At 40.6% G+C, this 17,965-nt stretch overlaps 1 protein-coding gene across 3 annotated transcripts in view; it reads right to left on the reverse strand.

The window, feature by feature from the left end:
• Positions 1-37: 37 nt before the first annotated feature.
• Positions 38-17,965, reverse strand: part of megf6a (multiple EGF-like-domains 6a) — an 81,275-nt gene continuing 63,347 nt past the window's right edge. For all 3 annotated transcript variants that reach the window (XM_077214622.1, XM_077214621.1, XM_077214623.1), the window contains 19 exons: positions 17,691-17,822; positions 17,385-17,513; positions 15,740-15,871; positions 15,536-15,664; positions 15,328-15,456; positions 14,897-15,025; positions 11,075-11,203; positions 10,751-10,879; positions 10,518-10,646; positions 10,319-10,447; positions 10,094-10,225; positions 5,725-5,853; positions 4,645-4,773; positions 4,438-4,566; positions 4,120-4,248; positions 3,893-4,021; positions 1,553-1,681; positions 1,343-1,471; positions 38-1,252 (listed from right to left, as the gene is read on the reverse strand). In XM_077214622.1, coding sequence (XP_077070737.1) covers positions 1,197-1,252; positions 1,343-1,471; positions 1,553-1,681; positions 3,893-4,021; positions 4,120-4,248; positions 4,438-4,566; positions 4,645-4,773; positions 5,725-5,853; positions 10,094-10,225; positions 10,319-10,447; positions 10,518-10,646; positions 10,751-10,879; positions 11,075-11,203; positions 14,897-15,025; positions 15,328-15,456; positions 15,536-15,664; positions 15,740-15,871; positions 17,385-17,513; positions 17,691-17,822 — 2,387 coding nt within the window. In that variant the 3' untranslated portion in view covers positions 38-1,196. The remainder of the gene's footprint in view (positions 1,253-1,342; positions 1,472-1,552; positions 1,682-3,892; positions 4,022-4,119; positions 4,249-4,437; positions 4,567-4,644; positions 4,774-5,724; positions 5,854-10,093; positions 10,226-10,318; positions 10,448-10,517; positions 10,647-10,750; positions 10,880-11,074; positions 11,204-14,896; positions 15,026-15,327; positions 15,457-15,535; positions 15,665-15,739; positions 15,872-17,384; positions 17,514-17,690; positions 17,823-17,965) is intronic.

Here is a 17,965-nt window from a genome sequence, read left to right on the forward strand (position 1 = left end):
TTTTTTGTCTATTAAACACTTAAAGTCCACCAAGCACAACATAACAAAAGATGTTTAATCCCAAATAAAAAAGTGTATGAAACTCAACCATTACAAAACAAAGAAAAGGCATTGACCATGGCCGAAAACAGACGAATTTAAGTGCCATCTTTGGCCTTGACTTAGCTGCATAAATATTGAAATATACATTCAATATTCATATACGTTCATATAGTCTTAAGTAAAAATTAAATTCACACATCACAAATGCACAAGGTGTAGTTAGATATTATACTATACAAAAATAAATCTTGCAAAAAGCTTACAAGGATGAAACAGGAATCATATAAGGATAAGGTTTACAGTACAGTTTTCTTTCAAATAAAATTGTACAGAAGCATTCACATAAAAAAAACTTACATTCATACAGTATATGTACACAGGTAAAAAATTACTCCAGTTTCATATTTTTATATGATTTAAAAAAGTTCAAAGTTTAGAATATAGACAATGGCAACACCCAAATATTATACACCATAGTAATATATTTAACTCAATTTTGTGCTAAATTCTCCCTAAATTCTTAAAGAAGTTATTACTTGAAAATGTTAATTATGAATGACGTAAGTTACCATTAACATGCGTTTTACTCAAAGTATCTTAAAACAATTGCAAAAATTGCAAAATTGCAAATTGCAAAAACAAAAGACAAAATCTGGAGTTAAATGGATATCAAACCATGTAATGAGGGTAAATAAATGATTCCTTAAAGGTCTTTGTTTGGGATCACAGTAGTGTTAGAGTGACACTGGTATTCAGTTTCAGGTGAACCGAAGGCCTTGATTTGATGCTTTTCTTGATTAAAGTTAAACAAACTAAAGTCTTCAAGAAGCTTGATCTCCCTGAGCAGAACTGATGCTGAAAAAACTCTTCAAAAAATGTTGAATGTGTCCTCATCCAGATGGAGCTTCAATATAACAAGTCATGTTGGACTCGATGTCCATTTTTCCATGAGAAAGTTTATCATTTATTAACTAACTAATGGTATCTATCTCAACTGCCACAAGAGTTTGTCCTTGTCAGAGTCATCTGATCGTTTGGTGGACTTTTGTGTTCAAAGATCTTTAAAAAAAAATGCTACAAGGCTAAAATCAGTTTACAGTCATTGAAACTGTCACTGAACTAGGTAAAAAAAAAAAAAGAAAAACGTGAGACTGCTATACTGACGAGTCCTTCCTTTTGTTGCTGCTAGTACTCTTACTGGATATGAGCCCTGTTATTAACACAAATGATACAGGAAAGTTATTCTCCGAAATCACTGTTAAATGCGAAGTTTATTGTGAATGACCAATAGTGAAATTACCCTCTTGACAGGTCGGTCCGACCCATCTGTTCAGACAGGTGCAGCGCCCGTTACGTGGATTGCACTGGCCCCCGTTGTGACATTCACATCTCTCTGAGCAGTCAGGCCCAAATCGATTTACCCCACAGTCTGATGTGAATTCAAAAATAAATATTTGACTGAATGACTGACAAAAAAGTTAAATTCCAAGAAATTTGGTGGAAGGCTCACCTATATCACAGCGAGATCCCATTTTCCCAGGTGGACACAGACACCTGCCATTGACAGGGTCACATGGTGTGTCTCCATCACAGTCACATTTGTGGACACAATTAGGCCCAAATTTTCCAGGCACACACTCTGAAACATACACATACAGTATGAAATAATGGTAATCCTTTACAATGAGGTTTCATTTGTTAACATTAGGTAACTACATTAGGGTAAGTTTACAAGACAACGATGTACTAAAAATGGAAAAGTTTTTCCTTAACGTACGTGTACGTGAAAAACCCAGTCAAAACAATCCCGTTCACATGGATCCACGAAAACGACTAAAAACGACTAAAATTTAGCATGACAGGACAGTAGATGTCACTTTCACTACATGCCTATAGACTGAACACGTAATACACATGCGAATGATGTTACGGATTCTTTTCACGAATTTATGTTTTTGTAGTTTACACGGAGACGATAACGGTTCAAAAACTTGCACTTTCAAAAAAAAAAATATGATCAATCAGTAATGAATGACTACATGTTGTAGGGTCTGGACCAATCAGACACACACTAATTATTCATATTCACTATATTTAATGAATATAAAGGTCTATGAAACTCTCCCCCAAAACTAACCTCACAAATGAAGTTACTTTGTCAGCCGGGTGTCCGGTTACAGAACACTTTAAGACTGATAACAGACTTTACGACCTCAAAGGAATGTGGCCACATTCGCCACATGCTTAAGAGAGAGAGACCATCTTTAATTAAATAAACTTTGCGGTGTTACTCTGATCTATGAAGGAACATGCCTCACAGAAACTGTGATGATTTACTGTCTCGTGTACTATTAGGTATAACAACATGGTATGTTTGATTGGGGTGTATGTGGTTGAACAACCACCCAACGGTCAATATAACCTCACCTGTATCATGCTTCCTAGCAAATTAATCCTCATTTAATGACACACACTTTGATGTACATCGCCTTCTCTTAGAATGCAATGTGAATTTGTTATGTCTATTTGAGCTTGAATGAACAGTCTAAGCATGCTGGGGACAAAGACCATAAATCAACTAAGAGCCGCTTCCCCTCTCGGACATGTCACCTTACTCATAGGTCCATTCAAACCTTAGGGGTTGGTTCTTTCTCAGGGTATATCAGAGGCAGGCAACAGTGACCACTCTCTCTTAGTTTTTTCATCCAGCCGCAACACTGTTCTGGTGAGACTGGGGAGCCCCCTCCCCCTCCACGGGGGCCCCATTAATAATCAAAATAGTTCGTTGGAAGAACTGATTAATTGATTGTAATATTAATTCAGCCACATCAAGTTAATCCAATTAACTGACCCAAATATTTATAATTAATAATAACAAGATATTATTGATTATTAATATTTCCAAAAAGCTGAGTTCCTTACAATGTGTTTTTACATTGCTTTAGCTCATCAAAATAAGTTAAGCAATTTTCAACTTTTTGTAAGTTGTACAAGATTCAACTATTTTTTAAACTCAGTTAAATATAATTTAAGTTGAAATGATTTAAACATCCAAGTTGATTGTACTTAAAAATTCAAGGCAGCAACTTTTCTTTTACAGTGAAAAGTTAAAATTTTTAGGCCCCCAAAATCCAAAAAAGGTTTTCTGTTTTTAGTTGAAACAGTGTTGTGTAAACAACATTAGTCAAAATTAACTAACAATGAAAATGCTTACAGAATTTATTCATAGATAATGTTAATACTAATAAACTTTTTAGATCAATCTGTTAACATTAGTTAATGGTCCTGGTATACTCTACATTATGGGGACAAAATGTCCCCCACAAAGTTGGCAATTACTGAAATCCTTGTCCTTGTGAGAACATTTTGATGTTGTTTTTTTGTTTTTGAAAATATAAAAATGCTGAAAGTAATGTCTATGGAAAGTCTCCATAAAACAAGGAAACCCAAAATGTTTGTGTTGGCATATGTATATACGGTATATATATATACACACACATTATAAGTTTCAGTATTCAAATCCCGAAAAAAATACCTTCTCACAGTTTCCTCAAAAATATAAATAAATTCTGTATATCAGCATATTAGAATGATTTCTGAAGTAGCATGTGACTGGAGTAATAATGCTAAAAATTCAGCTTTGCCATCACAGAAATAAATTCCATTTTAAAATATATTCAAATAGAAAATGCTATTTTAAATTTTAATAATATTTCACAATATGAATGTTATTATTGAATTTTGTCAAAAAAAGATAATAAGATACTTTTAAAAAATGTGGCTAGATGGAAAAATATAAGACTCAAAAACTGACCCCAAACTTTAACATTATACAAGAGCTCCTCTGTACCTCTATCACAGCGGAGTCCTTGGTAACCTGGAGGACAGAGGCAGCGGCCCGTTCCAGGGTCACACGGTGCATTGGCACGGCAGTCACACAGAAGCTGGCAGCGATGACCATGGAAACCAACAGGGCATTCTTTTGATTAAAATAAAATTAAAATTAAGAATCATCACAAAACTGACTACAATTGTCAGGATACAAAATTCTATGAAAAAGATCCCGTGTTTTCTCACCATGTTCACAGAGATGCCCATAGTATCCAGGAGGACAGTGACACTCGCCCGTCACTCTGTCACAAGTGCCGTTATTTTGACAGTCACACATTTCCCTGCACTCAGCACCATATCTCCCTCTGGGACACTCTGATCAACACAACAACCCATTTTATTTTATTTCAGAATTTTACATTTTGGCTGAAAATAATTATCAGCTTATCGGTATTGTCTTGCATTTTTATATTGGTGCATCACAGGTTTAAAATATTGATAAAAGATGCGTTAGCAGAATTTTAATTTTAATGTTTGGGTAACCTGTGCAAAATCTGTGCTGACCTATATCACAGCTGTCTCCAGTCCAGCCCAGCCCACAGGTGCAGTTTCCTGTAACAGCGTCACACGCTCCTCCATTACTGCAGTTACAGCGCTGAGCACAGTCTTCCCCAAACCAGCCCTTAGCACAGCCTGAGACACAATTACAACAGCTTATTTCATACAAACTCAATCCCTCCACCCTCAGTTTTAGCAGAAATGCTGTCAGACCTTTCCCACAGTCTTCCCCTCGCTGGCCAGCTTTGCACACACATCTGCCTGTGACCGGATCACTCCGGGCCCCTTCACCACACAAAGCTACTCGTACACAGTCTTGCCCGTAACGACCTAATGGACAGGCTTTAGAGAGAGAACAGTCTGTTAGTGATTACACTCACCTTCTTAAACCTATGGGCCTCTTTGGTCAGAAGTGACCGAAAAAAAATATTTTGTTTTAATTTTTTGCTTCATCGGAATGGGATGACACTTGGTGACTTTTGTCGCATTAGCTATGTATACACCCCAAATAAAATCATGGTAATTATTTGGATATCTTAAAGGGTAAAAAATAAATAAAAAAAGTCACACTTGGCTTCTTCGTGGTTTAAAATGACCGATATACGAAATGAATGGGAAATATGAAATAATACGAAAACTCAGAGAATCTTTTGGTGGTACAAACTACAAATCAGCCACTGTGCAGAAAAAAAGTGCACAGTAATGAATAATTATTGCTATCCATTCCTTATTTTGTTAGATTTGTAATTATCAAATACTAACAAAAATGCTTTCCATGTGTTCCCTGTTAATGTTTGATTGTAATCATGCAAAACCTGATACTTATCTGACAAAATATATCTAAATCTTGACAAAAACTAGTCTTTAAGAATGTCTAAATATATATCTAAATGCAAAACCTAATAAAATTATGAAATTAACGCCTCCAAATGGCACTATAAAAACATTTAAAAAAAAGATTTTAAAGGCCTTCACTCTATTTTATGGTATATAATACAATACCATAAAAATTAAAAAATAATACAAAATAAAAAAATATATTCTAATTGAAAATAGCTATAGAAAATATAATAAATATTGCATAGTATCATAAAATCCCTTCAAAATTCTAAATAATAATCAAAAAATATTATTGAATAAACATTGATTTTCATTGCGGGAAAAAAAAGTTACATTTCAAGGCTTTGGTCACTTTTGACCGAGAAGGAACAGAGTGTGACACCTAAACCAAGAGGTCCAGTGGGTTAAATCTCAAAATTAACAATAAATTAAAATTGTAAAAGTATGACTAACTGATATTGCAGTTTGGTCCAATGTATCCTGCTGGGCAGGTGCAGGTGCCCGTACTGGTCTTGCACACTCCGTTGTTCAGACACTGGCACTCATTTTCGCAGTTGGGACCATAACGTCCCGCCTCACACTCTAAAACAACAATAAGGCATTGTAGTGTTACAAATGTATTAAATGTTTAATTGAGGTTCCAATACAATAGTACATAAACTGAGACAGTTTCGTATACTGAATTTAGTATTTAAGGTTATGATGATGATGATATTTGCTGTGAAACAGTTTTCCAGCAAGAGAGTCCAGCAAATCCTGTTTTCTGTATCTGGCAGAATACTGCTCTCTATCTAACCGGCTATTCCTGTTTCTCTCTATTGTAAGCAGATTACTGAAACTTTGGTAGTCTCACTGTATGAATAGTTATGCTGATTGGATTGGAATTGGTAACACTACATGTATAGGGCAGGTTCCTAAACAGGTATACATCATTTACATGCTTTGTTCATCAAAATGTAAGCCCTGCCCCTAAAATGTTTATAATTTGCATGGGAACGTTTCCCTTAGTTAGACTTGGTGACTACAGCGATGCCACAGAAATAAAGAACTCTGCTTAAAAGATACCCCCAAGTCTCCTGGGGCGTCATGTACAAAGACTTGCTTTGAATTCATACTAAAACATTGCGTACGGACAAAGCTGTAAATGTGCGTACGCACAAAAAAAAAAACAGATGTATGAATCTCTGCGTACGAAGGATCCCACGCATATTCTCTTTCCCAATTAACGTATAAATGAGCGCACAAGCACGAGCACAACACCCCACCCAGTCTCCTCCCTTAATTAAATACATTTAAATATGGTAATGAGTCCACTTTGGCAAAAGAAAGGAGTAAGAAAATGGCTAAAGCAAGCGGCAAGAAGCGAAACTTTACAGAAAGTGAATCGGAGGTGCTACTATCGGAGGTAGAAACGAGAAATAAAATATTTAGAACTTTGACTTCCGGAATTAATAACAAAAGGAAAAAATATGAGTGGGAGAGTTTGGCTGATGCAGTGGGATCTGAAAGTCGCACTGTAAATGACCTTAAAAAGAAATGGTCTGATATAAAGGTGGACGTTAAATGGAGAACTGCTGCGCACCGACAAAGTGTGGGCAGAACAGGCAGTGGTAAAGAGGTCGATGAACTTACACCCTTTGAGCAGAGAGTTGCCTCAATTATGGGTGACACTTTACTCTCTGGAGTAGTATCTGCTGATGTGGGAGACTCGGATTTACTACAGGACTGCCACGAAGGTAACATATATTATATGCACATTTATTGAATGGAAATGTTTCCGATTCACATATGCAAATTCTTCTTCAGATGGCGCCTTTATAGCAATGTGTGTGCAGTCGATCGGTCCGATTACATTAGGAAAACCGGCTATCGCTGCAAATTGCGTTTTAATGTTTGGCTGGTCAACTGCATCATATGGGAACCTTATATACCTGGTAGACATGCGGATGATCCCGACCCATACCGCTGGCATTGCACGGCTCAAAGACGACTGGCTTATTCCTGAGCGGTCTGCCAGTTCCCTTTGGAAAGAACCAGTTGCCAGGAAACCAAGTGTTGTCAGAACCTGCAAGGGAACGGGTATTGCGTGGCTCCTCGCTGTCTCTCTCTCTAGATTCGGACCCAACTCAGCACAGAGCTCCAAGAGGATAGCCCTTGGAAATCTGAAACGGCTGATAAGCCAGTCATCATCCTGGGCCAGAAAATCATTGTGGTCCCTAAAAACTCGTTCTCTTCGGATTCTGCCATTAGCAATGTCCTCTAATAAGGCCAAAGCTGCCATTGCCATAGACTAAGGGTTGTATAAATTTGCATATGCTTTTATATGTTCTTACTTAATTGCATAATTGATAGAATATTCCCATAAGGCTCGTGTGACAATATATGTAAATTATTTTATAAATTGCAAATTAATAGCAATGCTTCCCACAGGTGGTAGTGCAATAGACTTGTAGAACAATTCGTTGTGTAATGTTTGCAACTTAACTTCATTGCCTGTAAGAGTCGCCAACGGACAAAAACTATGAGAAATGTACGTACGCCAGACATGAAATTGGCATCCGACCGTGAGCGTTAAAGCTGGCGTACGCAAAGTTTTTGTGCATACGCAAGATTGATACATGAGGCCCCTGGTCTTAAAAGATACCCCCAAGTCTCATGGTCTTTCGCTTTTAAGTCTTCTACACTGAAGAAGGAAAAAGTTTACAACAGCATCAATGGTACAATGATGATTATGACCTTTAAAACTTCATAGAATGTGTTTCTTCAACAAAGGGCATTTTAGCCACTAATGTAAATTTAATTTAAACATTGTTGTAATAAAATGACAACAATAGTTTGATTGGAAATTACACACTGTAAAAATGTTCCAATAATGTTGTCTCCATGTTAAACAAGTACACTAACTTAAAGTTCCTCTGTTATGCTATTTTAAAGTTTCCTAATGTTGTTTTAGAGTCTCCTACAACAGGGTTTACATGCAACAAAGGTCAAAAAACTGTTTAATTATATCTTGTGTGTCTGTTCCCGAGCCGGTGTCTGTTCCAGCCCATAACCCCTAGCTGCCCCCAAGAAATTTATTTTTGTGGGGGCAGTAGGTCCCTTGATGGGACCATGGAGCCACCCTGGCTTCCTGCACTGCCTGCGCCACCCTGGCTCCCTGCACTTCCTGCGCCACCCTGGCTCCCTGCACTGCCGGCGCCACCCTGGCTTCCTGCACTTCCGGCGCCACCCTGGCTTCCTGCACTGCCGGCGCCACCCTGGCTTCCTGCACTGCCTGCGCCACCCTGGCTTCCTGCACTGCCGGCGCCACCCTGGCTTCCTGCACTGCCTGCGCCGCCCTGGTTTCCTGCACTTCCTGCGCCACCCTGGTTTCCTGCAATTCCTGTGCCGCCCTGGCTTCCTGCAATTCCTGTGCCGCCCTGGCTTCCTGCACTTCCTGTGCCGCCCTGGCCTCCTGCACTTCCTGTGCCGCCCTGGCTTCCTGCACTTCCTGTGCCGCCCTGTCTTCCTGCACTGCCTGCGCCGCCCTGTCTTCCTGCACTTCCTGTGCCGCCCTGTCTTCCTGCACTTCCTGTGCCGCCCTGTCTTCCTGCACTGCCGGCGCCACCCTGGCTTCCTGCACTGCCTGCGCCGCCCTGTCTTCCTGCACTTCCTGCGCAGCCCTGGTTTCCTGCAATTCCGGCGCCACCCACGCTCCACGGCCCAGATCCGCCCAGGCCATGCCACGTCCCATGTCCTGTCCCCCAGCACGTGGCCTGGCCCACCATACCTCCCCAAAGACCTCCTCCGCTCCACCACACTCCTGGAATTATGTTTTGTTTCGGTTTTGCCGGGCGTCAGGAGCCCCCCTTAGATTTGGTCTTGTCTTGGTCACGTGTTTCTGTGTCTTGTCTTGTGATTCCCTGTTTGTCATGTGATCCTGCCATGTGTCTTGTCATTGGTTAATCGTCTGTTCATTGTTCACAGTTGTCCCTTGTCTTGTCATTAGTCTGTGTATTTAAGCCCTCATGTTTGCCATGTGTCCTTGTCAAGTTTTTGTTTCCCTGTAACCACTGTTGGTAAGCGTCATGTTCATGTTTTTGTTTTGAGTTCATGCCATGTTTTTGTTTCATGTTTAATCTTGTTTGTAATAAACTGCACTTGGGTTCTTCTCTACAACTTGCCTTCAGTGGATCCTTTACACAATGCTTCCAACAACTGAAGGACAATTGTAAATTGTGTAAAAATTAATAATACATTTTTTGTCACACAGTACATATCGATTATTCTATGCTTACTACAGTCTTTGTTTAGATTTAGATTATTTTATAAATGTAATATTTTTTATGTTTTATCTTTATATTTCAGGATGAAAGGGACAAATCTATATATTTAAAGCATTTGAAAAGTAGCAAAAATAAATGAGTGACATTAAAAAAAAAGTTTAAATCTGTTAGTTTTAATACAAATCAACACGTGTGATATAATAATGCCTGAATAGAATAACATAAAAGCATTTGTCCTATCTGGTGTATTCATAAATGAATTATTTTTTTCCATACAGTCAAATTTTCAAATGTTCAATCCTTTCTGTTCGACTAAAAACCTTTTAAAGGCTAATTCACACAGCACCAACAGACGGCAGCAGACACTTCGACAGGTTTTATCGGATCAGTGTGTTATCCCTGTCGGAGCTTGTTTTCTTCACCTGAACATGCTGAATCGGAATTAGAATATCTGTGAAGTGACGTGCTGTAATCTGACTGTCACCGCTGGTCTGCCTCTGTCGGTACAGTGTGAATTGGCCATAAGATGAAAGAAGGTGTCATCATGAAGGGCACACCTGTATCACACGTGTTGCCATGGTATCCTGGAGCACAGTAACACACACCGGTGACGGGGTGACAGAGCTGATTCACCTCAGAGCACTGGCACACCTGGTTACAGTTCAGTCCAAACGTACCTGACTGACACACTGCAGAGCAGAGCCACAAAATAACACTTTCACTCATGTGCTGTCAAAAACATTTTACTGTAAATGTGATGAGATCTATAGATAATCACTCACTTCGCTCACAGCCGTTACCAGTAAAACCAGGTTGGCAGCCACACTCCCCGGTCACATGGTTACAGGAAGTGCCGCGAGGACAGTGGCATCGCTGAGCACATCGCTTCCCATATGAACCGGGTAAACAAACTGAAAGACCACAAATGAGTTACGGTGGGTCTGTCAGCAGGGGCAATTGACAGACATTGGGGAAAATTACTTTTCTCGCAGTGTGAGCCTCTCCAGCCTGCCGGACACATGCAGGAGCCAGTGATGTGATGACATGGGGCGTTATAATCACACCTGCAATGCTCCTTACAGCCTGGCCCATATAAACCTTGAGTGCATGCTGATCAAAACACAAAGAATGGGAATAAATGTACATGTCATCTTCCTTATGGTCATTTTTTTTCAGCCAACATTATGATAAGATCACCGTATGATGTTTTTTACCCATCTCACAGTGTGTGCCCATCCAGCCTGCTGGACAGGAACACTTGCCACTGTGACGGTCACACACGCCACCATTCTTGCACTCGCATTTGTGTTGACACTCCATGCCAAAGTGTCCCAAAAAACATTCTGAAAACACAAAACACATAAATAGGACGTTTGGGGGGAGAAAAAAACATTGTTACCATAAAATATTCCAAAATAAAATAAAAAATGTCACTTGAACTTTCGCCAAATGTCACATGAAATGTTGCCAAACGGTTTAATGCACACTGTTATTTGAATTACTTTAAAAGCTATAGTAAAAAGTTTGGTCTGTCTTACCCAGTTCACAGGCCACTCCAGTCCATCCACTAAGACATGTGCAGTGCCCACTGATCCGGTCACATGACCCTCCATTCTGGCACAGGCAGTGCAGGTGACAGCCCACACCATAGCAGCCAGCTGGACACTCTGGGAACACACACACACACACACACACACACACACACACACACACACACACACACACACACACACACACACAAACACACAAACACACAAACACACAGTCTTTGCTACAATTTGTATAATAAAGACAAAGATCTCCTCCATCTTGTGAACATTCAGGTGAGCATGATCATGGCATGAGAGCCATCAAATGATTACATTTCATTTAATTGTTATTACATAATGTAATGCTCTCAAAATTAATCGTATATATAACATACACTGAACAAAATTGTAAACGCAACACTAGTTTTTGCCACCATTTTTCATGATCTGTCTAAATCTGTTAGTGAGCACTTCTCCTTTACTGAAATAATCCATCCACCATAAACCAATAATGTGATTATTGCACAGGTGTGCCTTAGGCTGGCCACAAATGAAAGGCCACTCTAAAATGTGCAGTTTTACTGTACTGGGGGGGGTCCGAAAACCAGTCAGTATCTGGTGTGAACACCGTTTGACTCACGCAGTGCAACACATCTCTTTCGCAAAGTTGATCAGGTTGTTGATTGTGGCCTGTGGAATGTTGGTCCACTCCTCTTCAATGGCAGTGCGAAGTTGCTGGATATTGGCAGGACCTGGAAAACGCTGTCGTATACGCCGATCCAGAGCATCCCAAACATGCTCAATGGGTGACATGTCCGGTGAGTATGCTGGCCATGCAAGAACTGGGATGTTTTCAGCTTCCAGGAATTGTGTACAGATCCTTGCAACATGGGGCCGTGCATTATCATGCTGCAACATGAGGTGATGGTCGTGGATGAATGGCACAACAATGGGCCTCAGGATCTCGTCACAGTATCTCTGTGCATTCAAAATGCCATCAAAAAAATGCACCTGTGTTCGTTGTCCATAACATACGCCTGCCCATACCACAACCCCACCGCCACCATGGGCCACTTGATCCACAACGTTGACACCCGATGAGGACGTCTGTCATCTTCCCTGTACAGTGAAAACCGGGATTCATCCGTGAAGAGAACACCTCTCCAAAGTGCCAGATGCCACCGAATGTGAGCATTTGCCCACTCAAGTCGGTTAAGACGACGAACTGCAGTCAGTTCGAGACCCCGATGAGGACGACGAGCATGCAAATGAGCTTCCCTGAGACGGTTTCTGACAGTTTGTGCAGCAGCAGCTATCCAGGTGGCTGGTCTTAGACGATCTTGGAGGTGAAGATGCTGCAGAGGTGGAAAGAGTACTAAAATATTCTACTCAAGTAAAAGTACTATTACTTCAATGAAATTTTACTAAAAGGTAGGGTAGGCAATGTGTTTCTAAAACACTTTATGCCAGATTTGTTTAAACTGTCTTTATATACCAATACATATCTAAAATATAAGTACTCTGAAAAGGAGTTTATAAAAATAGAGTGTCTGTAGTCCTCTCAATGATGCAATAAACACAGCTCATTATTCAATTCGGACCGAGTGCTCTGATTGACTGGGCGACTGTCACTCTCCCTCGTTGCTATGGCTACCAGCCCTGCTGCAACTGGAGCTGCCCACATGCATGCACTCGGTTGACTCGCTCATTTCGGTAGAGGAGAGGTGCGTACCGACCACAGGCCACGAAGTCTCACAATTATGGCAGAGAAAGAGCAGTCAAAAAGGTATTTTATTACCTGTGATTCTGACATGATGTCACTCCATCGCACTGCGCTCCTCTCCGCACTGGTAAACGCGTCCTCCAGCTGAGCGGTTGGCATTGCGTGTTTTGGGGGCGTGGCTTTGGAATGAGCTCAGAAGGAAGGGGGTGGGAGTGTCTCTGTTGGATACTTTCAAAAGTACTGCGTGGTCTATATCTGCATTATAGTCCAGTCGCCATTGAATACCATACATATTTTTTCCGAAATAAGGTCCCATGAGCCGGAAGCGGAGGGAAGGGACTTGGGCTCTCTATTAGCAAGACTGGATTCCGGGATTCCCTCTTCATATAAATAAATATAAACGGGACATACCTTTATCCGCACAGAGGGATGGTGTTCATTGTGTTTCCTCCTTTTGCAGCCACTTTGCGTCCACATTTTTGCAAATTGTAAATCTATACTCGAGGACAACCACGCGTTTTTTCTACATCCAAATATTTCCAATACTGGCAATGGTTTGCTTTCGACGGCGTTTTGCATCACTTTTTTTCCTTTTGCACATTTGTTCTTCCGCCCTTGCAGTAGTTTCCGGAGCGCGATTCCCCCCCTGTATTATTATTTATTTGAAGTTTTTTTTTTGCTCAGTAACGGATATGATTTAAAATGTAGCGAAGTACAATACTTCAATCAAAACGTACTTAAAGGGACATTGTGTAGGAATTTCTCCCATCTAGCTGTGAAATTGTATTTTGCATTCAAACGAATTGTGCTCTCCAGCGCCTCGCTTTTTCAAATGCGTGTTACAACTATGGTAGCTGTTATGTACCAAAAAGCTATGACAGAATGTCTTCTAATAGCACTTTGTCAAGTTTTTCTTCGGGTGAACAGGTTTGTTTCAAACAAACTGCAACTTGACAACGAACAAACGAATGTTACAGTATGAATAATAACAGTGAAATGCAACCTTTTAAACTTGCCGGGGCCGTGACAAGCACCTCTCACTGCTCTGCTCCTCTGTTTCGGCTGCTTTCAGTTACGTGATGCTGGCTCTGAACGAAAACACATTGTGGAAACGCGTTGGCCAATACTTTTTGACCCTCTCTTCTATTATAGTTTTTCAAGATGGCGGAACGACATGGAAGCCTCCGTGGACCTACCCGTCACATTTATATAAAGATAATAAATTCTTCGTTTACGAGGATAAGTCAGATAATTGGCAGAGGTATTTGTACACTATTGAGGACATATTTATGAATAAAAATATTGATTTTAGATAATAAAATACCTAAAAAACTACACATTGTCCCTTTAAGTAAAATTAAATTTACAGATTTTAAAAACTACTTAAAAAAGAAGTACACAAAAAAAATACTCAATTACGTAACGCGAGTAAATGTAATTCGTTACTTTAAACCTCTGAGATGCTGGATGTGGAGGTCCTGGGCTGGTGTGGTTACACGTAGTCTGCGGTTGTGAGGCCGGTTGGATGTACTGCCAAATTCTCTGAAACGCCTTTGGAGACGGCTTATGGTAGAGAACTGAACATTCAATTCACGGGCAGCAGCTCTGGTGGACATTCCTGCAGTCAGCATGCCAATTGCACACTCCCTCAAAACTTGCAACATCTGTGGCATTGTGCTGTGTGATAAAACTGCACATTTTAGAGTGGCTTTTTATTGTGGCCAGCCTAAGGCACACCTGTGCATTAATCATGATGTCTAATCAGCATCTTGATATGCCACACTTGTGAGGTGGATGGATTATCTTGGCAAAGGAGAAGTGCTCACTAAAGCCTGGTTCACACGGGACGATTTTAAAATTGTCGGCCGATTTTCCAAACCTGAGAGACCCCACAAACGGCGATAAAAAAATCACGGGTCTAACAGTTTTGGTCGTACAGTGTGTGGTGCGCAGCCACACGGCAAAATCAACACATCACACACGAACCGATTTGACTCCCGAGCATTACCATTCGATGCCACCCGTTGATGCGTCAGTAAGTGGGGTGACTAAGTAATGTAGTTATGTTTTTGTGGGATTTGTGAGGACAGTTACATTAAAAACATCACCTTGTTCACAGCTGTTCCCTGTCCATCCTGCTCCACACTCACATCGCCCATCAGCAGGGTCACAGGTGCCATTATTGAGGCAGTTACAGGATAGATTGCAGCCAGGGCCATAGGTGCCAGCTTCGCATGCTACAGTAAGACAAATATAATCAATAAAACTATGTTTTGTTTTGTTTTTTGAGACAACACAAGGTACTGCTATACATCCTGAAACACAATGCCACCAGGATTCCACATCAAAGGCAGAGCTGTAGAGGTCGAGGCTGTGCCAGCATGCAAAGTGTGCCGATCCACTGACACACAAATTCAAAGCATCTGTTTTATTGCTCTACTTGTCTTTCACCTTACACGAAAGAGACAGGGAATGCTTTGAAAATGCTTCTTGTTACCATTCATTGTCATGGGATGTTGACTGCAATAAAATTACTCACTGGTGTTGCAGAGGGGCCCGACCCAGCCGGAGGGACACTGGCAGTCTCCAGTCACGGGGCGACAACGGCCACCATTCAAGCACTGGCACTTCTGCTGGCACTCGAAACCGTGAAAGCCCTCAGGACATGCTGATACATATATACATTCAAACAGGTTAAATATAGTACATTTAAAGATATGTAGCACATAACAAGGTAATTTTCCTACATTTTTCACAGTACGTTCCAGTCCAGCCTGGTAAACAAGTACAGGCACCGCTCACATGCTCGCAGGCTGCTTCATTCTCACACTGGCATCTGTGGCGGCAGCCCTGGCCGAAGAAACCATGGGGACACTCTAGAAAACACAACAAAAAGATCAGAAAATGCTTGATTTATGTTCCCTGAAGGACATACCAATGGTTGCTCATACTTTGATCACAGCGTGGTCCTGTGTAGCCTCCATCACAATGGCACTGCCCAGTCACAGGGTCACAGCTGCCAACGCTGCTCCTGCAGTCACACGGGTTGGCACAATTCGGCCCCCAGCGTCCCGGTTCACAAGCTGCCACAGAATATACATGCCCCATTACATCAAATAATTAATTCCCACTCTGTCAATATGAGATGATCACATTACAAGTTTTAGTAAAGTAAAGGGACCAGATTTATTAAAGCAGCCAACTCGTTTACTTTAGGTTTTCCTGGCAGTCGTTTTTGCAACAAACTGCATGGATCCACTGAGGGCAAGAATCATTTATGCGAAGAAACCTTAATCAGGTATTTGTAATGGATTGGATGGAGTGTATAGTGAGAAAGTAAGTGGGGCAAAGTCACAAGCTGGCTTTTCACTTCAAGTTCTTAACATTGAATATATTATTTGAAAATAAATATCAAATTATCTTTTGCAATGTGTATTTAATTACTGCAGACAAAACTGCTGATAATAATTATTAAAAGTTGATTGCTTTTTTGGGAGGGCAACATCATATTCTATTTTAGCTTCATCTACGTATAAGTATGTGGCCGTCCGACAGGATATGATGTAATTCCTATTAAAGCAGCACCGAGTGACTTTTCCTCTGCGGTCGCCCTACAGGTTGGAAGCGGAATTGTCCATTAGCGCTGTCTTAAATAATTTAGCCTACTGCAGCCTACTCTCACACGCGCACGCACATGCTCTCTGTTTATCCAGCACCGGCTTTGGAATCAACAATGGCCACAGACAAGGTAGAGTATGATGCATGATTTAATGAAAGTATGATGTATTGCGACATCACAAACGAGCAATTGTAGCAATTGTAACGCTTGCCGTAAAGTAAGTCAAATTATGTCTCATTTGAACTACAGAAAAGCGACCCGATCTGGCAATCTTACATAGCGTGGATATATCAGATAGAGGACCGCAAAGCTGTGGCATAAGTGCATTTCACCATGTCACGACTTGATGAACCACTGAAACGATTTTGGAAACATTATTTTAAGGTAAAAAAATCTTACTTAGTGCTGCTTTAAAATACAGGCTGAATTATAGGTAATGAGGCATTAAATAAGGAAGCCAATGCAAAGAACGGGGCATTATGTGAGAAATTCTGGAGATGGAACACACATCATGGAACTTCATTTTGCGTAAGCTCAAGGTGTTTACATAAAAGATACATAGATATACATGAAAAATATATGCTGACCAGTAATGGGTACAAAAGTATATTCCAAACACAATAAATCCTGAACAAGGAGTTGGGTGTGTTGGCATATGTGGCAATGTATGAAGGACTGGATTTTGTTATGTTATGGGGCATGAAGAGGCAAGACTGGGCAGCTGCAATAATGTGACCAGTAAAGGTCAGCTGGTCCTGCAGGACAAGTCAGTCTTATGCTGCACTGGGAGGTGATGACAGAGGAAAGACAAATCTTGTAAAAGCTGAGCATGAAGCGATTTGCAGAAGGGCTAGATGTCAGAGAGGCTGTCTGACATCCATTTGACATTATCGCTGACTCATATTTAGTATGGTCTCATTAACTGTATATTCTAGACATGGAACTAAATCTAATCTGTGACTTAAGTGTGACCTTACCTTTCGCGCAGTTGGGCCCTGTCCAGCCATCTTTACAAACACAGAGACCCGTCATGTGTTGGCAATGCCCACTGTTTTCACAGGAACAGCGCAACTGGCAGTTGAGGCCAAAGTACCCAACTGGGCAGACTGATTTAAAAAAAATGCTACATGAGTGAATTATATCAACAAATAAAATCTGTTTTTCGATCTTGCATTCGAAAAACAGAAATACAAATGTAATATCAAACTCATGACATATGTCTGGTATTGAACAGAGGTTTGATTATGAATTAAGATTATTTAAATGAAAGATTAAAATGTTACCATTCTGACAGAAATTTCCCATGTATCCCGGCAGACAAAGGCAGGTGCCGTTTTGCCGATCACACACTCCACCATTATCACAGGAAGGACACAACTCTGCACATCCCAGTCCCCAACGGCCCTCTTCACACTCTTAACATAAAGTTATAGTTAATCATTTACCGCATGTTGTTCCAAATATGTATGCATTTCTTTGTTGTACAGAACACAAAATAAGTAATTTTGAAGAACTCAAACTAACACTGGACTTTTTTTTGTAAAAATATACATTTCTC

This window comes from Siphateles boraxobius, unplaced genomic scaffold (genome assembly GCF_051911475.1).
Source record: "Siphateles boraxobius isolate OS27281-9 unplaced genomic scaffold, OSU_SipBor_1 68, whole genome shotgun sequence".
Lineage (NCBI taxonomy): Eukaryota > Metazoa > Chordata > Actinopteri > Cypriniformes > Leuciscidae > Siphateles > Siphateles boraxobius.